General features: G+C 35.9%; 2 protein-coding genes across 2 annotated transcripts; both read right to left on the reverse strand.

The window, feature by feature from the left end:
• Positions 1-6915: 6915 nt before the first annotated feature.
• Positions 6916-13717, reverse strand: LOC113717230 (cysteine--tRNA ligase 2, cytoplasmic). The gene is made up of 9 exons (XM_027241946.2): positions 13331-13717; positions 12344-12407; positions 10742-10903; positions 8926-9096; positions 8392-8673; positions 8182-8307; positions 7692-7910; positions 7475-7612; positions 6916-7389 (listed from the first exon to the last, which is right to left on the reverse strand). The coding sequence occupies exons 1-9, from the start codon at positions 13549-13551 to the stop codon at positions 7153-7155; spliced, it is 1620 nt and encodes a 539-aa protein (XP_027097747.1). The 5' UTR covers positions 13552-13717; the 3' UTR covers positions 6916-7152.
• Positions 13718-16838: 3121 nt separating this feature from the next.
• LOC140016585 (uncharacterized) lies at positions 16839-17379 on the reverse strand. Its single transcript, XM_072070151.1, has 2 exons — positions 17082-17379; positions 16839-16978 (listed from the first exon to the last, which is right to left on the reverse strand). The coding sequence occupies exons 1-2, from the start codon at positions 17377-17379 to the stop codon at positions 16839-16841; spliced, it is 438 nt and encodes a 145-aa protein (XP_071926252.1).
• Positions 17380-22081: the final 4702 nt, after the last annotated feature.

Consider the following 22081-nt stretch of genomic DNA (forward strand, 5'->3'; position numbering starts at 1 on the left):
ATCTTTCTTTGAGAGAAGCATATACAAATTATAACACTAACTAAAAGGACTAGGTCAAATACGTTGTTTAATACTGCTTAATCCTTCCACGTGGAAATTTGAAACTACAGCAATTATATTAGGTATTAGACTATTAATTACAAGAGCATCGCTTCTAAGCTTTCAATGGAATCCGGAATTCCTTCTACAGGTTTGCCATTTCCCGAGTTGCAGGTAATTATAAAACACCCAACAAAGTACTTGATAGTTCTTGTATAAATTATCATGGCCTTCAACGTGACAATGTTTTCTTCAAGGCGTTTGATTATGTATGACTGCTTATAAAATAATCAAGTTGCCATCGAGTTTAGATCATTGATATCGATATCTTCATTAATTAAGCTATTTAGGTGATTAGTTTTTGAGGAAACTAAAATAAGCCATGTTAAGAACCTTCTCTTTTTCTCGCATTAAAACGAAGGTCAATTCTCATTGGTCCCCGTCTCCTCTTACTGCACCTTGTATCCCTCCCTCCATGGAAAATCCCACAAAAGACAAAAAGAAAGATATCCCGATTCTCTCAATTGGCAGTTTCATATAAGATGCATTGTAATTAAAAGGACGTGGAATTGTTTCAACAGTTTAGACAATTTTATGTCTTTGTACAATTTAGTCAGAACCACGTTACGGGTGAGAATTTGATCCAAATTTGAGTGGCCAGCAAGATTATCATCGAAATCAAAGGGTAGATAGGAAACAGAAAGGACTAAATAGAGTTAGTCCTTTGATGGCAAGTTTTGGTTTTAGAGTAGCCAAGAAGCGTACTGCTTGCCTTGGCTAGAGGGAAGAAAACAAAAACAAAAAAAAAAAAAAAAGAAGAAGAAGAAAAGTGGATTGCAATCAACCAAAGGTAAACTTGAAAAGAAAAAACTTGTCAAGAAATTATTGGAGGTTTTAACTATAAAATAAGTTTGCTTGAAAGTTAGATGTAGTGCTTCAAAATCCCAGTCCTATGAACGCTTGACTAATTTCTTGATAGGTTTGTCTAATTCCATGCATCATGCCACTCTTTGTAATCGAGTACTTTTTCATGTATACATCTATTTCATGGTCCCGCACCGAATTTCACTAGGGCTTTAAGATTAGGATCCTGATTGGTTGAGCAGATGAAACCCGCCAAGTTTCCGAGTCAAATAGTACAATATATCGTCCTTTATTGTCCTCAATCAAACACTTAAACTATAGTGCAAAATTCAAGGCTTAATGGATAGCTTTCGAAAGCAAAAGCCATCCAGCTGGTAAGTACCAAAAAGGGGAGGATTTGAGGATTTGTTAGGAAATTACATGGGATGAATTGAGGGGAACAGCGAAACAATAATACTATTGGCTTCTCTTGAAGTGGTGAGTAGATGATCTTACGTAGGAGTCAACAACCAATGGCTTTTGCGTTTAAGGAAGCTTGCGTGTAAGCACGAAAACAAGATAATGCATGCCAAGCCAAAGCCAAAGCCAAAGCCAAAGCCAACAGCCACACAGAGCCAAACCCCCAATTAAAGCACCAAATGCTTCATCTTCAAGTTGCCCACAATCATAAAATAACTCAAAAATTGGTCAAAAAGGAGGTTGCATTAATGTGTCCGCACCTTCAAGACGACAGCCTCTTTTCGGTGCAAAGTGCAGCTTAGAATTTTGTTTGTGATTTTGATTTTTGTCTTCAATTGATGGTCGGCGGTCACATAATGCACAGATAAATGAGTTCATCATGTCTCTCTCCATTTTTTTTCCAAGTATGGTGGCTTCTGTGTTCTTTCCATGATACATAGTGCATGTGTTTACATACGACATTTGGTCGTCGTTTCACGTTTGCATGATGATGATGAAAATTAAGGTTGCTGGCACATATAATTTAGATTATATGCATGTAGGAATTTCTATCTCACACACACTAAACACTAATTATTTTAGATTAGGATATACGTCTGAGATTAAAACACTCTTTTATGGAAATATATCGTGCATTGTCATAATAGACAAATCAAAATTTGAAACGGATCCTGATCTGAAAACTATGTGGTACCCATAATGCCGATATGGTTGGTTCAATTATTAAGATAAAGACGATGTCTCAAAATATGTTTAAGCGTCTAATTAATGCGAAAGTTTGGGAGTGCCCATATCACTAATACGCTTCAATTATAATGATAGAGCATCTAAAAGCTAGTTAATGTGTGGGGACTAATCAAAATAGGGGAGTACTAGTTTGGATTGGATGCTTTTCTTGTCTTTTTGACATTTTGGAGACACTAGAAAGGAGTGATCTAAGAAAGATATATATATATATATATATTCTATATATATATATACGTGGGATTTCTTGCATTTCTACAAAGCATAATAATGATGGAATGAAAACCTGCGCACTTGCAAAAGCTTTCTTCTTCTTAGATCCTTTTGACATTACTACAAAATGAAGATTTAAAAGTGGTTGGCGAGACAAAACAGAGAAAATAAGTCCCATTTCCCACAACTTTGCCAAATCAAAACGTACTAGCTGTTGTTTTGGGGCCCCATAGCTTCCTTCATCAGTGCATTTGAACTGATGTAGACTGCCACTTTCATTTAATCAATCAAAACCAACTCTCTTTCCAATAACTTTGTCATAGGTGGGACTTAGGAGTCACCTTCCAATCAAGTTTCAAGGTACATATATAGAAGTTTAAGTTAGAGGCAGGGCACAAATCATCCATCCTATATGCCGACAGTGTTTTCTCTTAGGGTGAGGGTTTGTGAGGCTCCGTCCTGTAGTCCTGAGATTCGGCCACCAATTAATATATACCCTCATAGTTTAATGATTCACGGCCCGAATTCATTGTACATCAAACCAAAGTAGGTATACATCACGAGAAAACTAAAGGCACGTTGATATATTAATTTGAGCTGTAAAAGATATTGATGTGAACGAATTGTCAAACACTAGCAACAATCTACACTTGAGAATAGTGAGGCCTTAATCAGTATATGTGATGTCTAATCTCTGATGATGTTTACTTAAAAGCCACCTACCTCCGTTTAAGTGAGGCAGTCTGTTGATTTGATGAATGCTTTGGCATACATCCTTAGCCAAATGGGCAAATCGTCACCCATTTTTCACACAATATCATTATGCATGTCCGGTAATTAGTGCCTTTAACCTTGCCAAGAATTTAATCAGAACTCCTGATCACATGCCTTGTTCCACCCATGTCCGATTCATTTCCTTCCTCGGAATAATTCAAATCGGACTGAACTGATACGATCCGATTTAGTCAATTAACAGCATTTTTAAGATACAGAAATACCAATCTATGCCAAGTTAATATGCAGCTTAACTATGTCTATGCCAACTAGTTGATCTAGAAGGCGCAGGCATGAGATATACCCTAATATGATTTGCTTTTTTCTTTTCTAGAGTTAAGTCAAGATCAGTTTGCCCTAAAAGTTCTGGTTCTGTCAGTGACCAATCAAGTCTCATTTCTGGCGTAAATTTTGCCATTAGTGATGAATAAGATTCCCAAAGGTGAGTGGTTGACGAGCTCCCCTTCTTAGCTATCATCCATTACGCATTTGCTGTCTCCTTTAAGTCTTCTAATCTGTAGAGGATAAATCAAACCGAATGACAAGGGCTTAACAATTAATAACGAAAGATGCGATTCCTCATGTGTCCTGCTCACAACTCCATCTACTAGTTGTTTAAACGGCTACTGATTGTTAATTGCTTGAGAGGATTGATGACTATTAAACCCCACATGAACACCAATGGTATTCTATGAAACCAAGTGCAAGTGGGGGCTACAGATGGTGCCAAATCTAAATTCTACATAACTTTCCAAGCTATAAATAACTTCAATGCCTGAATTTTTAGGTTTGTATTCTATGAGAGAATTTAGTCGTAGGTTAGGACATGACTGTCAAGCCAAATTCAATAGTGTATAGGAACATGGAACATATGTATCTCGGCAGTTTCTGTGCAAGAAATGGAGGCCATATTCAGGGTCTGAAGTTTCAGATGATCAGGGATTCAAGGGTACTAGAAATCTAATGCATTTACAATGGAGAATGCTCATTGATTCATACTACAAAATATCAGCTGGTTTTTATGATCCTTGAGTTCGTGATTAGCCTCAATTTAACCGCAACCCGGATTTTTAATTTTTAATCTTTTTTTTGAAGAATTCTTTGAAAAATATTGAGCTAAAATCATTTCAAAGCAGTTGGATATCCTCATCAAATAATTCAGAGTTATTTTACAATTAATGTCAAATCATTTTTTATTTATCCAAAAACAATCAATTTTTATTTATCCAAAAACAATCAATTTTAAATTTTTTTTTAAAAAAAAGTTACTAGTCACTCCCATGACTACCAAACTCTGCATAGCAAACTTGGAAAACTGATTGGCCAAGGTTTAAAATTTACTCCCTGCATTGCATTCCTAATTATTGGTGCATGCTGATTACGTGATGATCCTAGAACCAGACGGCATTGTAACCTCTTGCTTTCTATATATATATATATATATATATATATATATAAGAGACAGAAATTATGCTTTTAATGAAATTATGATATTTTACCTAAGTGAGATAGAAGCAGAAAATGCTCCCTTCATGTGTAGACAAGACTACCAAATAAGTGATATCTTACATGTACCTGGAATTACAGCTCAAAATCAGGTAGTGCACAGACAGCTGCACGGACATTTACTATTCAAGAAAATCACTTTAATTATCTGAAATGTATAATAAATAGTTAGAGTAGGATATCTTACCCCTTTACCACAATATCTCTTTGAAGAACTTCTAAAATCTTACCACGTAATATGCAGCAAATATTCGAAGACTAGATAACATTTTGAAAATAAAAAGTTCTAATCTCATTGACATCATAGATTTTAAGAAACACAATTACATGCAAATAACCCCATTGGCATTACCAGTTTCCAATGTAATCTTTTTTGCTGGCTGGCAAGTTTGCCCGTTTTTAGGCATCGTTTCTGTCATTAGGCAACATGGAGGATAAGGAAAGCGATCTAAGACATAATGGAAGTCGGAACCAACGTGCATGACATTGAACTCCTACCAAAGAGACAATAATTGGGGAAATGTACTTCTTTTTCAGATGTGTTGTCAAAATTTTTCGATTGCTCAATTGAAGCTGAAATTCATTAGATAGATTATGGACAGATACAAGGATCGATCAGCTAGCATTTCCTATTGCTTCCACAAGCACCTATCAAATCTCAACATTGAAATGTATACTTAACTGCAACAAGGACAAGTCTCCCTCTTTACCTTTTTGAGGTACCATGCAGCAATTTCAGTGTTCCTAGCTGGTGAAATGCTTTTTCAAGTTACATCTTGAAGGGTTTGTACTGAGTACACGTTGTTGATGAAGACATGCAATCCTCAATTTAAAAGTGCTTTCAAGTTCATCATTATCAAAACTAGAGACATGAAGTTTCTTGCATTTCAGTAATGACGTAGCACTACTAGCTGAGCCAAGAATTTCATAAAAGTGCACCCCCAAAAAAAAAATTAATTAAAGAGAAGAAAATTCTGAAATCCAAAGGCAAGCATGAAATCAAAGCATTATAAGAAATCTTGGTGAATCCATGCCCCGGCCTCCCCTCTCCTTTGCTCCGACAATGTACGGACCCATCTTTTCACAGCTACCAACCATCAAAATTTGTTCACACTGAAGTTTACAAATATGAAAGCTTTACTTTTACTTGTCCAAAAGCAAACATTCAAGCATGCATGCATTCTTCTAATACGAATTAATTTACTTTTGTGCCAATTTGTCTATGCGTTCGATCTTCAAGTAAACTCAGATTTTGTCTTATGCTGTACTCTTTCCTTTTCCATTCCCCTGGGATTATCTCAATCAAGGGCAAGATGGCACAAAACAGTTCTATGAATAAGTCAAAATTTTACTTTATCTTCAAACAGCATATGACGGTCATTTCCACACACGTGATGCATGATTCAATTATCCCACATTTGCCAACAGTTATATTGTTCCAATAATCCCATTGTGGATATCAATGCTTATGAAAATTCAAAAAGGAGAAAAGACAATAGGAGAACCAAAATTGCCTTTTTTTTTTTTTTTCCGCCTGCAATACTAGTTGGAATACCACTTTCAGTTCACACAATCGTCAGAACCATGTCTTGCTAGGAAGAAATCTATAAAATAGCCGTATCCCCTGATTTTGGAGTTTTCGAAAAAAAAAATATACTATAGCGATTCGACGTATGTAGGATAACAAGATGATTGGAAAATATGTTCACAAAAAACAGAGAAATTTTTTTGAAACTTCAGATCCACATAATAAAAGGGAAGAGGAAAAAAAAGGTATAAAAAATATTCAAAATATAAGCTGTTCGAAAGGGTGAACTTTTGATTAAGTTGTGGCCTTGTGGGGAAGCCTATAAATAGACAAAAGTAGCATCAGCTAACAACAATGAACTCATGAATAATGTAAAGAAAATATTAGGCGGGACAGTGAATCTGTGAGACGATGACATATCCCCTGGAACTTGATCTTTCATGAAAACATGCAAGTCCCACCAACGATATTCATGTCCTTAAGCCAGTTGGTTTGTGGCTCAGGTCAGATCTCAGCATTCCCTCTGTCAAGCCGATGCCAAGCCGAAATGAGACCAGCGGACTCAAAAGCTGAGGCCCAGCAGTAAGATACATTGGTGCCTGGTCTCGAAGGCTTAAGCCCGACAGCAGGATACGTTAAGTACAATGTAGGTAAGTATACTCAGTCTGTAGACCGTGTACACCCTTAATTAAAAAAAAAACAAAACAAAATAACTAAAATTGGACAACTAAATTTTTTTTTTTTTTTTTTTAAGGAATTGAACATATAATTAAGATCGGCAACCAAGGTCAAAAAGGATTCGAGTATAGATATTAGTACAGCAATGTGGGGTTGGGCTGATACAGATGTTACCATCATATCTTCTAAAGGACATAGTTCTACTCTCCATCACAACAACCAAAAGTAAGCAGCTTTACACGGCTTTCTTGAGATATGTTGAAGAAAAATGTCGAATACTAGTATAAAATTTGTAAAAAAAATCTGTTTTTTGCTATTCAATTGGAACAACAGGATTTTCTTCTCGGTCATTGGGCTGGATCAACAACATTTGCTTGTTGTACTGGCACGCAAGGCCTCCAAACGGTTTCTTTCCCCAGATCCATTAAAGCTATACCCTTAACAGCCAAATCACTCCTAATCTGATCACTCAAAGAATAATCTTTATTTTTCCTTGCTTGAGCTCTTTCTTCAATTGAGTGCAAAATATCATCTTCTGTCAGCTTAGCTCTCGTCAATGCTTTCTCCTTCAATTGTGATAATACCTGTCCATTAGATAGAAAAAGCCAGGTCAGAATATTCATCAGAGTAAAGACTGCTTGACAACCACCAGAGTGAATCATAAATCACCTCAGAATATGTCAACCTCGGAAGCAATCCCAGGAGATCCAAAACGTCCTTCACTTCTCTCTCTAATTCAATCAGAGAGAGTACAGTTGTTTGCTGCTCCTGTTGCTGTTGCCGTTGCTTCTTTTTCTGTGGCTTTTTCTGGAAATCATTAACGGAAACAAACACTTCAGCAAGACACCAAGATGCACAGAATTGAGGTGACGATTGAAATCTATACCCTAAGTGTCTCTACAGAAGCATTAATGAATCTCAAGGCTTCTATTAGAGCAGCACTCAAAATGGTAGACGTGTGCAAATCATCTGACATTCTTGTCAAAATTTCGTCATGAAGATTCTTGATGCAATTTTTGGCTTTTGTGCTGATGGAAGCTTTTGCGTCATCAATTTCATCTTTTCCACGAAATTCTGTGAGAGCGTCTTCAGCATCCTTTAGAGTCTACAATTGCAAAAGGCACCAACATTTTCATCTATTCATCAATCTTGGTAAGTTCATTCATGTGTAAAGTATTTATATTTCTAGTTTTTGCATCTGTATGAATATTTTTACCACACAGTGAAATGCAATCTAGATAATCAAGAGCAAAAGCCCAACTGCATCTGTGTTTCAGGCTTTGAAAGATCAAACAGACAGGCAACTATTAAGCTGGTCTTCAGTTACCAGCACAAGAAAGTCAGAAAATCTTAAATGAACATAAAATTTTCTCTACCTGAAATATGTAGTAAACAGCATCTGATGCAATTTCTATCTGCAATATTGAGTAATTAACAGGAGAACGGTAGTGCATTCCCAATAAGAAATGTCGCAGTGCAAGTGGATGGTACAGCTTCGTGACCTGCCAAAGAGAAAAAAGCATGATATTATAATTCCATAATAGCAATGAGAGACAACAACTAAAAAAAGAAGCTCCAACTCTAACCTCTCGAATGGTGAAGAAGTTCCCAAGCGATTTCGACATTTTCTCATCATCTACAGTAACAAACCCATTATGCAGCCAGTAAGTGACATTGCTCTCTGAGCAAGCAGCACAACTTTGCGCAATTTCATTTTCATGATGAGGGAAAATCAAATCCATCCCACCACCATGAATATCAAAAGTGTGTGTCAGATAATGAGCACTCATGGCACTGCATTCAATATGCCATCCAGGCCTTCCAGGACCCCATGGGCTGTCCCAACTTGGCTCCCCAGGTTTTGCGGCCTGCATATATACAAAGCTAAGATCAACAAGCCTTGTGCATCTCAGATGGCAATATTGTGGTATTAACTTTCAAATGCTTGTCCAAATATAAGAGATTTTAGTCTAAATCTCGTTGTTGGAGCACAGTTTATCTGGTCTGCATAAAATGGTGTTATGTGAGCTTTTCCACCTTTTGTTGTGAAGGGAGAACATCAAAGAGTTAAAAAAAAAAATTGATACAGAAATAACATCTCCTTCTCAAACAACTCTCACCTTCCACAAGGCAAAGTCAGCTGGGTTACGCTTTCTTGAATCAACAGCAACCCGTTCCCCAGCTCTATTACCATCTAAATTTTGTCCTGATAGCCGCCCGTAGTCAGGGAATTTGTCAATAGAGAAATATACATCACCATCAACTGCATAAGCACACCCATTGCTAATGATCTGCATAACACAAAAAGTACATATTCATAACCGAAGAAGAAAAATAGGCTCCATATGCCAAGAAAAAGAGACACGCCGATACAGTAATCTAATCAGTATTTTGCATTGATCAATCTATTAATGTACATTACATGTTAATTTAAAAATCCAAAACCACAACTCCTGATTTTCCAAACCTCTCCAATTGCACGAACACTCTTAAGATGGAGAACCTATGTGGCATATGGCAGGAGGTTATGGGAATCAACAATTGGAATTAAGTCTATACTTAGTGGTTGGATGAAAGGTATGGGGTTTAAAATGTAAAAATTTGGGAACTCTCAAAACCCAACAGATTGGAAGGTTTTGTGAATTCCCTTATTTAATTCCCAAGAGATTTAAATAAACATTTTTTTTATTTACTCCATCTCACCTTTCTTTCTTTCTTTTCTCCTCCACAACAGACCACTCCTACTCCTCCTTTAATCCCCATAACCGACCAACCTCCTCTTCCTCCACTCTCCTTCATCTCTCCCCCCATAGCCGACCCACCCTATCCCTCCTCTACTCCCTCTCAACTACTAATCCTTTTTCTTCATGGCGCTGTAGGGCACCTTTCTCCGTTCCTTTCCATGCCTATAACCAAACACCCTAACCATTCTCCACTCCTCCCCATCTGCTAAATCTTTTCCTTCATGGCGATATAGGCACTGCTCTTCAGTTCCTTTCAAACAAGGGGCTAAGAATTATGGAGAAATTTCTGTTTGCAAAGGACCTCGTCCCTGCTTGCTGCCCGATCTCTGGCAAATTTTCTTCTGTTTTGAGGTTAATAATCTTTCTAGTGGTGTTGTTGATTTTTTCTAGAATACTGGTGGAATGCGGAGGCAAAAGCGGTGGAATGAGTGGTTGCAAACCTCCCTCTTCTCTTTGCTCTCACTGGTGAATCTTGTTGGCAGATTTTTTTGTTTTATTTTGGGCATTTAGGGATCTGATCTAATGACACTGAAGTCCCAACCATAATTGCAGGTGTGAATGGTCAAGAATGCTTCAATAAGGTGTAAGAGAGGAAAAGGGAAGACGAAAATACAATTTAAAATGTAAAAACCCATTCCTCATAAGATTTTACTAAACACCTATTAGCTAATAATACCTTTCACCAAAACCCACACTAAATTTTTAGGAATGAATCCAATTACAATTCCAATTCCTAGGATTGAACCAAACACCCTCCTAGTAAATACATGAGAACAAGAAAAGGTAGGAAGAAAACCTTCTGATTCCAATTGCTAGTAAAATGTTCAAAGTTAGAAATGCAGACGCAATAGATGGGCACTCAATACATTTAACTAGGCAATGCCTTGACATGGTTCAGCAGTCTTAATCTCCATACATATGAAAAATTTTGGCAAAATAACCATGTAGTGCAGGAACTCACACTAGATGGGCACTCAATACATTTAACTAGGCAATGCCTTGACATGGTTCAGCAGTCTTAATCTCCATACATATGAAAAATTTTGGCAAAATAACCATGTAGTGCAGGAACTCACACTCTCACCAACATACAAAGGCACCACAACCATAACGCAAACACAGATCTCCACAAATTTTTCATGATTCATAATATCCCTTAAAAATGTAGGAGTGCAATAAAGAATCAAAGTACCTGAGAAATCATTCTCTTTATTTCGTCTATGTGATCAGACACACGAGGTTGATGGGTAGGAGGAAGGCATTGGAGATCATCCATGTCTTTTAGATACTCTTCACAAAACCGACCACTCAAAGATATTGGGTCTTCTCCATTCTCATTAGCTCTCTTAATGATCTGCAAAAATCAATATGGTATGAATTAAGACAGTGTGCAGACAATTATGAAGTTGTGGTACAATACATCAAGGGGCAATGCTGCAATGCATGTAGATTGACCAATAAGGAGTACATACTCAAATCCATCTAGAGCTTCAAAAAAAAACCAAGGACATGAACGGGTACTTCTCAGCAAAAAGAGCATTTTAGGTAATGAAATTACGGAGCTCCTGAAGAAAGTTCAATAGGAAAACAATCTTCTTTAAACAATCTGTAACACTAAATGACTGCTTTCTTTGGATGAAAAGAAATACAATGTTGGTCTTAAGAAACTTCAATAGATTGATTAGTTGTTCTTTTCTGTTTATAACAACACAGGTTTGAGTTGTAGATATGACTCTACTAGCCACGCATGGTGCAACTACACCAACAACATAGATGAATGGAAAACAGCAAAAGTCACACAAATAACATGAACAGAAAATAGTTGCTTCTTGGATGTCAAACTATGAAGCAGAGAATGGTAATCCAACAGCTTTTAAAAATTAATAATCTGGCAACCTAACTGCTGTGAAGATGAGGTAAATAAAGAGTATTTTGTCTTTCATTGCGATTTAAGTTTGGTAAAAATGGTTTTAACCTTTTACCACTCAACTGTTTGCTATCTCCTCAGTCTCATCTTCAAGATGCAACATATGCTGGTAATTATTCATGTACCCTCACAAAGCAGTTTTTCTTTTGTTTTCCATCTTTGCGCAACTACTATTAATAGATTGTCATGAATGAAACTTCTACAATTCTTTCCTATAGTTATTTTTTGCCTTTTGCAATTAGAGACATATTAGGCGTAATGATTATGAAAGATGGTTCATACAAATTAGTTAATTTACTGGATCAAATACGCATTTCATCTATAAAAAAATCATAACATTAAAAAATGGAACAGCGCACTTGGATAGAGGGAGGGATATGGAGATGCAGATGCAATTGATGCTCGAAAGTTCAGACAGAAAATCAAAAGGATGAGGATGAAAGTTGGTCTCTTCTCTTACAACTTGGCCAACTATTTCAAGTATGCCCGAGAGAGGCATATGAGAAGATATCAAAGAACAACACCATAATAGAACTTATTCCAAACATGATCCCTCCCTAAGATACTAACATTTCATGCACGCAAGGTTCAGTTGCAGCCATATGGAATAAAGTCTTTCAGGTTACCAAGTTAAACCAAGACCATCCTTGGCATGCCAGATTATCTTGTTATACATTTGTGCAAAGGATAATCATACATATGCTTCTCAAACCCCATATGTTTAAATAGTCATCAAACAAAATCTACATTAATGGTCTCGAGAGAAGTATTAACAGTACACAACAGAATTATCTTTTCCACAAATACTCTGCCATAACAAACACAAATGCACAAGTAGTTGATTTACAAGAAAGATGAGGTTCTTACCTTGTCATCAACATCAGTGAAGTTCCGAACATAAACAACCTCGTATCCCAAATACTTTAGGTACCTAAACAATTTTGTATTTAACGAAAAGAATTACAAGACAATAGCAACCGAAAACAATTATTAACCATTTTTATTAGAATAGACAAAAAAAAGCCTATACCACAGATACAATCTACCAAAAGAATCGAGAGCATTCGTGGTTAAATACCACAAAAAAATTACATGAACCAATCCTAGAGAAGAAATTACACATTAAACATACAAAAAATATCTGATATGTTTGTCCTATATAGACATATTAAATAGGCACAGACATATATAAAAACTACGCGTGCAAAACTACATGAGTAGGAGTGTATGAACCGCTATGTACAATCAACAACACCATTACTGATTTCAATATGTTTTTATTGATCATCAGTAGGATATCTTCCAACATCATACACTAGCAAACTAAAACGTATAGCATGCTTAAACCTTAAAAGCCAAATTATACCAGTAAAATTACAAAGCTCAGCATTGCAAAGAAATCTGTCTAGAGAAAGGTGTTGCACTCTTGATTCATTCAACAGGAGAACTTAAAAAGCATCTTCTGAGCAAGGACATGCAGAAAAGCAATATTTTTTCTACTTACGATCCATAAGACTAACTCTGCAACACTAATCACTCAGATAACCTTGGTCCAATTTACAATTCCCAAAATTAACAATTGTAATCCCCATCGCCCCTGGAAAGTGGAAGAAATATCACCATTCTTAATTAGCTACTGATTAAAGTCTCTAAAAAAGCACTATTCAGATGTCTTCTACTTACAGTAGTCAATCAAAATGTCAAATTCATCTTATGCTGCTACTCTAATTACAATTTATATTCATTCCAAAATCAGCAGGTCAGACTACTAAATGTAGATAGCACTCAATATTCATCAATTGCAATCACAAGCTAAATTCGAAGAAGGGATTCATATCAAAACGAAAATTAAACCTGTAGAGAACATCAAACGCCACGTAGGCGCGTGCGTGGCCAATGTGGCTGTAGTCGTACGCGGTCACGCCACAAACATACATTCCTACTTTGCCTTCTTCTTTCGGCCGGAAAACCTCCTTTTGCTTCGACATACTATTATACAACTGAAACTCCGGCTTCTTATCCGCCGCCTTCTTCCCCTCCGGCTTCTTCTTCTCCTCCACTATCTTCTCCGCCATAGGAGTTCCGATTCCTAATCGCTTCGATTAACAATCGATCAATTTCGAACACTCAAAAGACCTCAGCCTAGCAATCTCGCCAGCTCAATATACCTATATGTGGACTTTCTGCATGTAACCGTCTAAAAGGGAATTTGTCTGTGTAACTGCGTGGGGAAAACTGGCCGCAACCCTAAGCAAGAAAAGGTTCAACGATCTCGGCCGTTGGATTGTCCATCTATAAACGGACCCAGAAGCGTTAAAAGATCGCCATCGTTGATTTTGCGTTTATTCTTTATGCCCGAACCAACCGATTGTCCATATATGGAAATAGGCAAAGGATGTGGAAATGAGAAACCAAAGAAAGTATTCTGCATTGGTCAAAGAATGTGGAAATGGGTCATACTACTTTTCATTTTTCAAGCTTGGAAAGTATTTTAAGGGGAAAATGGTCAATTTTGTCCCTAAATATTTTTGCTAGAGTTGATTCCGTCCCTAAGTTTTATTTTTAGTCAATTCGATACATAAACTTAATTCTTGGGTCCAATTACGGCCCTCTGTAGCGGCGCCACCACTTAAAAATGATTTGGTTCTTAATTTAATAACTAAATAGGGGTATTTTAGGAAATTTGGATGTAGGTTGTAATAAAAACCAAGTAAACCAAAAAAATTTATTAATTTTTGGGATATTTTTAAATTTTAAAAGTTTTTGGGGGTATTTTTAAAATTTTTAATCAGCTTCCAACCCCTTTCTCTACCTTATCCTCTCTCTTCTCCTCTGCCACCCCTTTCCTCGGTCAATCCAGCCACCGTTCCACCTCCTTCGACACCGCTACTTGCCACTACCTTTTCCACTCCTTCATAACTTTTCTCACTCCACCACCAAACTCCATCTCACCACCCACTTGCTCCTTCTTCCCCCCCATTTTTTTTCCACTTCTACCTCCTCTCCTTTTCTCCCATGTATCCCTTTCACTAGCATTCCTCTCCCGCTACTCCTTTTCCTTCATTTTCCCCATTACTTGTACCTCCCCCCCTCCTCCCCTCCCCAAAAGGAGATCTAGTCCTATAAACAATCCGAATAAAGCCCTTTCTAAATCATTCTTGACCATCTCATCATCGCAAGAAAGAATTTGCAATAAGAAGAAAACTCTAGCATCCAATAACTATCGCCATTTTGTTGCTACAAAGGTGATCACCACTAGCATTGAACGTAATAACAGAGGGTGAAACCCTAATGGACTTCATGGTTTTGAATATCTTTAGGGATTCTTTAAAGAGCCCAGTTTCGCCAAAGGCGCAAATCAAACAGTTAAAGTGCTTATCCTCCAGTTGGACAACCCCATTAGACTTTCCCAGAATGGATAAGAGAAAGTTCCGAGCGGAGTTGCAGTTTCTTGCTTGGCAAAAGAGCTCAAGCATGAGGAAGTAGGATTGAGGAATGTGGGTGAATCTTGATTTGTAAGCCCAGTGGAAGAAATAGAGGGCTTTGGCAGGGGTTGTGATGAGGCGGAGAGTTTGAAGGACAGTGGTTTGGGAAAGTGAGAATTGGGAGAGTAAGGCTTGAAAATTGGTTAACCAGGGTCTGGCATTAATTAGTCTGGCCATGGTTCAGGCTCTTTTAGTTTTGGTAGATAATGATTTTGATTTGAATACCTCGGCATGACCATTGTCGGGATTGCTTCTACTAGCTGTAGTTTTGTGATTGCTATTTTTGGCTGCAGTTTCTAGTTAAGATGAATGGTGTTTGATAAATGGTGAATGAGGTGGACGTGGTGCTTTGCAGTTGTAGAATGTTTGGGTTCTTGGACTCAAATTGGCGGCCATGTTGAAATGTGTTGGGCGGGCGGCTGCTGGCGCCAGGCGGGTGTATTATAGGGGAGGAGGAGAAAAGGAGAAGGAGAAAGGTGGGGGAGGGTGGAGTTTGATAGTTAATGGAGAAGATTGCCTTTCATGGTGGAAGAAGGACAGTACACAAAGTTTACAAAATGCCCTTGTTTAATTATTAAATTAAGAGCCAAATCGCTTCTATGTGGTGGCGCCGCCGCAGAGGGCCTTAATTGGACCCAAAAATTAAGTTTGTGTATCAAATTGGCTAAAAATAAAACTTAGGGACTAAATCAGCTCTAGTAAAAATTTTTGGGGACGAAATTGGCCATTTTCCCTTAAGTAAGTGGGCTAAGCACTATTGTTTCTCATTCAAGAAGCGAGCCTGCCTAGAAAGGAGCCACAAATGCTGATTTGGGCTTCGTGTAGGACAAAGGCTACTTGATTATGCTGCCCGGTCTCCTTCGTGTACAGCAGATACAATGGCACTAAACTAAACAAATCTACATTAGATTCAGTTGTATAACACTCAAATCCAAAACAATACACTGGTAGTTGCCTTCAGTTAGTGGGTCTGACGGATGCCTTCTCTTCCTTCCTTTTCTTTTTTACTAGTAGAATTCAGAGAGTTTATTTCTCTTTTTTAGATTTATTCAACGGCTTTTTTTTAGAATACCGGTAGTTTTTTTTTTTTTTTTTTGTGATCAGGAATGTGCTCCAACTCGAACGACTTTGGACTCAAGCCAATACATCAAACCAGAGGATATGCTGTGGCCCCACACGATGCATTTGAGGTAAGTCACAAGTGTTCAAATCAAGAATTAGATTCAAATTCATGACTAAAAGAATAATAAGAGTTTGCTTACCACTGGACTACCTCCCATGGGGGCAAGAATACACGTAGTTGTCTTCAATCTTTGAGGACAATGACAGTAATCTGGTTTTCTTCAGACAATAATGGTGTAAAATGACCAACTAATGTCTCATCATATGCGTACATCGACTCCAACAAATGAAGAGATAAGTAGTGATAATGGTGTCATTTATCTTGGATAAATAACTGGTGGAGTAAAAACCTGAGTGCTAATGAATTCAACAAAATCCTTACTAGTAACAATGAAAATAAAAATCCATAACTACCACATCCATTCACATTTGAAGAGCTGATGAACTATGTAAAAAGTGTAATTCAACAAGCTTGCGATTTGAACTAGTTGCAGTTTGTACCGGTTAAGGACTGGATACTAACCCTATAGGTTTTGTTGCATTTTCAATGAATTTTAAATTGACTACAGTTCTCTATTAAGAAATTCTTTGGCAATACATTTGACCGGACAGGAAAAAAAAAAATTTCGTCCAGTCACAAAACAAAAATTCATAAGGAGATTCAATAAAAATTACGAACAAAACTTTGCAAAAAGAATTGTGATCATGATCTAGAAACAAAAAGATGACAACATTTTTGCAGCTCTCTCGTGTATTCAGCAATCATCATCTAGCATTAATGGATTGAACTGCATGAGTAATTCTTGCCTCTGAATTCTCATCTCCTCATAGAACCTTTCAATAAACTTCTCAGCCCTTTCATCAATTGAGCACTCATCATCTTCCCCACTTAACTCTGATTGTTTCAAATAAATCTTTTGCAATAGTATCCTCAATAGCAGGCAAAACCTTCGACCCCAATGGAAAGCTCCTGTATTCCTTTTCTGCCTCGTTCATACCTAAGCATTTTCCAATGAATAAAATGGAGTACAAATCTTTATATCTCCTCTTGTTGATTGGCTTTCTGCAGTTGTACCGCAGGAATGGACTATTTGAAGGGGAGAGCTGATACTCCTGAGCGTACCCACACTTGTAATGCCTGAGAAGCATGAATTTCTTGATTTTTCTTGACTTTTTGAGTGAAATAATTCTTGGAATATTGATGGATTTCCTCATTCTGGTGATAAAAATATGGACTCTTAGGAGCCTTGATACTTTCTGCAAAAAGGCTGATGATGATTTTAGTTTCTTGGGCATTTTTTGTAGCAGGAACTGTTGTATTCCGAGAATATGGCTAGTTTTAAGGTTTTTTTTTTATAGGGTTTCATTGGGCAAGCTTGAGGTTTTTATAGTTTAATTAGTGCAAAAAGTTATACGGGATTAATGGGATTCTTAGAAAGATCTAAAGATGGTGGTGGGGAGCTAGGTAACTGGGAAAAGGTAGATGGTCGGTTTTACTTTGTACCTATTCTATATGGGGCATCACCAAGTAGCCGTTGAAGTCGATGCCCCGCTCTAATTCTAAGCTTCAAAATTTTGTATGACTATTTTAATGGTTTTAAGAATATTTGATTCCTTTTTTTGCCATTTCATAAGCCATCAAAATATAGCTGTTTGTTGCTCCTTATGCACATTGGGTAGTAGCTTGATATTGCACGTCTTTGTTGGTTCTAGTTAAATTATTCAATATCCTTATAAAGGGGGTTTGAATTTCACCAGCATGTATAGGAGTTTTTTGAAAATGTGAAATGTTGTGTAGTTTTTTAAAGGTTTTTTATTTAACTGACGGCAGCATATGTTTAGATATATTTATCGAAATGCCCTTATTTTGGTATATTTAAAGCTTTAATTTGTGGAGACATCTGGGTATTCCTGAAATATGAAATTATTTTACAACCGTTTTTGCATCGAATACAACTCATATAAGCTTATGTGTTAGTATAATTACTGAAATAGTATTATAGACACATTTAATTGAAGTATGGCTTTTGTTGTACAATTAACACAAAAACATATTAACATATTATGCAATTAACACATTACTATAACTAACTGTTGAAGGATATCCCTTTGTTTGAAATAACTTATGTCAGCTCTTAAGCGATTTTCAACTGACATCTGTATGGACCTTTTGGGAATGATAAAATTATAAAAGCATTGATAAAGTAAAGTTTACAAATGTGTGCTGCAATAAGAATGTATTATTTTTAGTTTTGTCATATTTGATGACTATTTCTTTCCAGAATGTACTGTTATTTGTCCAATGAAAAATCCTCTCTAATCATAGGCGCCAAACACTTGCGCGACGCACAAACACTGCCCTGAGTCTTGTGCAGATGGAGAAGTTATAACCTACAAAGAGATTGAATTAATAAATGCATTGGGTACATTGTAACTATTGTCTCACAGATAGATTTTTAATTACTAAAGTTTTTAGATTGGAAATACATTGCAATTAAAGTTTGGGTAAATTAAATTTTTACTCTTCTGATTAAGCCTTTAGTTTCATAATTCCTTATGATTTTACATTGCTTTCCATGTTTCATAGTTAAAACCAAGAAATTTTTTATTCTTTAACAACAGAATGGTCTTACATAAGCTTTCTTTCATTCATGTTCTCCGCTCCTACACATGTAAAGGAAAGTGAAGAGGGGAATGATAGAAAAGCTGAACGAAATTGGTTTTTCCTCTTTAATCAATTAAGTTTTCAATGTTGAAAGTTTGATATCTTAAGTGAAAGCTTACATTTATGCTCTTGTTCCAGTGTTTTACTTTCAATTGGCTTTCTTTTGAGCTAATAAATTGACTACTCAGAACAAAAACTTCGTTGGTATTATTGTTTGCTTTACCCCATTGGAAGTTGTCAAAGTTCCAAAGAATAGGCTTAGGAGATAACAAACTTGAAGGGTTTTATCCCAAATGGTTTTTTGGTATTTGCTCAATTATGGAAAATGGTTTTTTACATCTTCAAAGGGGAAGCAGATACTCTGCATTAGGGTTCCTTCAACTTTCAGCTAGCATGACAAACATTTTCGAATAGAGGATTATTTTTTTAAAAAAAAAATTGACTAGAATACCACTATAACACTCTTTGTGATGTGATTGTAAAACAAAAAGATGGTTATAAAGATGAAAGGAAAAAAGGCGATTGAAAATGTATTTATGATGTAATTAAATAGATTGTTCACAATAATAAGGTGACCAAAGAAAATCTATTAACATCAGTGGACAACTTTTTCTTGAAGGTATAAATTTCAAAACAAACAGCAGAAACTACTAGCAGGATAGACCTTTCAATTTGTTACTTTCCATTTTACAATTTAATTATGACAAGTAATACGCTAAACAAAGGATTACCATCACAGATTTGTAGCTGTCCAATTTATACATTTTTATTCTGAATATTCAAGTCCCTAGTTGATTGTGCTCCAAGGAGTGTTTCTAAGATTATTTGCTTGCTAAATCTTCCCCCTATCTGAAGCTCAATAGCCAATATTTTATGGCTATACATTGGGAATGTGAAATGAAGTGATGATTATGAAGTGGGGCTTTCTTTCGCTTGAAACATTCTTTCTTTTTGGGGTCGCTTTCATTTGAAATACGTACCCATTTGTCGAAGAAATCACTATTGCTTGTGTTGTTCAGGAATCCATGGCTTAGTTAAACAAAACAAATGCTTTGTATTCAAATAATATTTTATCTCTATTAAGTTTTAAAGTTGTTTCTATGGATGGTTTGACCCAAAAACCTATATTGAAGTGTATTTTCTTATTGTTCAATATATTCCTATTCGTCCTTCTTTAATTTCCATTAAATCATGAGAAAAATGAAGCAAAAAAAAAAGATAGTTACATGCTCATTAGCTCACCTATTTATCAGCTTTACCTTGGAAAGATTTACGAACTGGCACTATGGAAAAATTCCATTCATTCCATTTGAATTTCAAAGGATTTATGAAGTTTCGGGATCGAGAATGAAATGGTGCACGAACTTTATTGGGAAAATTAGCTAATGACCCTCCATGTTTATGAAGAATCTTGCTACAGACCTTATAAGAATCTTACAATCACCGGATGATTGTATAGTACAATCAAGGGTGAAAGATGGGTTGATTCTAATTTGAAGAAATGATGTTGAGTTTGAGACACAAATTTTAAGGTGAGATAATATGTTTTTTTCGCATGTTATTACGTTAAGTTCTATATTTATGTGCATTTCACTATGCAATTCAAGCTTACGGGTATAAAAGCTCCATATCCAAAATTATAAGTTCCAATGCTTAACTAGCTAGCTTTATATAAGGGGCATTGAACATATTCAAGAAACAATTTGTCTAACGAGTGTCCATATGTTAGGTATTAGAATTTTAGAAGTATAAGATTAATTAGGCAAAGCGTATAAATATAGGGGAATCATATAGAAAAAGTGTATAAATGTAAGAAAAAATAGTAATTGTTATTGTGTATATATATATATATGATAAGCTGAATCCCTTCAAGAAATTGAAGGATTAATAACAAGTACTAGAGTGCATGGGATTATTAACAATAATCAAATAAAACAAATATTTTTTCTATACAAAATCAAATAAAGATACATACCTACAGCCTTTCGTTCCTTTTCACTCATCTTAATCATGAACTTTCTTTTCAAAAGAATGCCGTATATCTTGACGATTTTTGGACAAAATAGAAAAGAAAGTTTCTGAAACTCAAAAATTTCAAGCATGGGCATGTAACTAAACCTTACCCTGCTTTTGTGGTTTTTTGTGGTATCAAATTTGAAATACTTGGACAAGGAGTTGTTCGATGAAATCTGTGTTTGTGGTTCTTTGTGTTATCAAGCACCTGAACAAGGAGTTGTAACCATATATAAACTGGAGGAGAAATTAATGGTTTGTAAGAATTAGAGGGGGAGGCCTCTGCAATTTGAATGAACTAGGGTGGAGGCGACCAACTAAAACTAACATTTATTCCAGAAAATTCTCTAGCTATAATTTGAGGCCTTTTTGACAAACAAAATTTTGGCCAAGTTTGTCTGTTATAAGTTTTTTAACAACTTTAGTTAAAATAATATCAAAAAATTTCTCAAAATTTTTAAACTTTACACTTCAAAATATCCAAAAAATTACACACTTCAAAAATTTTTCTTATAACTTCTACAGTAAATTATATAATAAAGTTTTAGACAGACATCCAAAAAAACTCATTTGCCAAATAGGGCCTTGGTTTTTAACTTTAATCTGGTCTTGCTATCATTAATTGGAAAGAGACTGTTGATCAGCTTGATGCCAAAGAGCTAACTACTAATCTCTAGTCCATCTTTGTTTTGCCATGAAGTATTATATTATAGTCTTTTCTTTAATCACCCCTCCTTCTTTTTGATTCCTGTAGCTAGAAAAAAAAACGGCAATGTTTTCTTTAAGCATTAGTTGAGATCAAAATAGTTAATTTACGAGTTTCCAAATTGTTTTAGGGAAAGTAAAAATGTTAAATCACATATAGCTACAGAAAGTAATATGGATTGAATATAACGAAAAGTACTACCAATCGAGTAAAATTTCTCTTAAATTGCTCAGAGAAACCAATTCTTCTAAAACACATGATGTTGTTTATAGCAACGAAATAAGTATTGGATAATGTTTAAAAGGTCATTCGATTGAATTGTTGCCAAAGCTTCTCTTTTTAATAATCCTTCTCTAAAGCATACGTTCATAAATCTCTAGTTTTATTTAAGATTCATCTGGATAGTGTGTTCTTGGAGTATTTGTTTAAAATTTTATTATAATTTATTGTGGTTGTTTTAGAAAAAAAAAATTATCCAAAACACCTTATTTTTCTACAACATCCCTTTCTCCCTCCCCTACCAGCAACCACCCCCCACCACTGGCAACTTCCACCATCTACCATTGCTATCCACCGATAGATTTTTTTGTTGGCATTTTCTTTTAAAACTTATG

This window comes from Coffea arabica, chromosome 11c, assembly GCF_036785885.1.
Source record: "Coffea arabica cultivar ET-39 chromosome 11c, Coffea Arabica ET-39 HiFi, whole genome shotgun sequence".
Taxonomy (NCBI): Eukaryota; Viridiplantae; Streptophyta; class Magnoliopsida; order Gentianales; family Rubiaceae; genus Coffea; species Coffea arabica.

Excerpts from the sequence above, each read along its gene's own strand:
- LOC113717230 (XM_027241946.2), bottom strand. The coding sequence starts at position 13,551 with ATGGCGGAGAAGATAGTGGAGGAGAAGAAGAAGCCGGAGGGGAAGAAG. Across the intron at positions 9,097-10,741 it reads TAAAGAGAATGATTTCTCAG|ATCATTAGCAATGGGTGTGC; the intron begins GTACTTTGATTC and ends TGTGTTATGCAG. Across the intron at positions 7,613-7,691 it reads CTTCTGTAGAGACACTTAGG|AAAAAGCCACAGAAAAAGAA; the intron begins GTATAGATTTCA and ends AATGATTTCCAG.
- LOC140016585 (XM_072070151.1), bottom strand. The coding sequence starts at position 17,379 with ATGCCCAAGAAACTAAAATCATCATCAGCCTTTTTGCAGAAAGTATCA. Across the intron at positions 16,979-17,081 it reads ATTCATTGGAAAATGCTTAG|AGTTAAGTGGGGAAGATGAT; the intron begins GTATGAACGAGG and ends TGAAACAATCAG.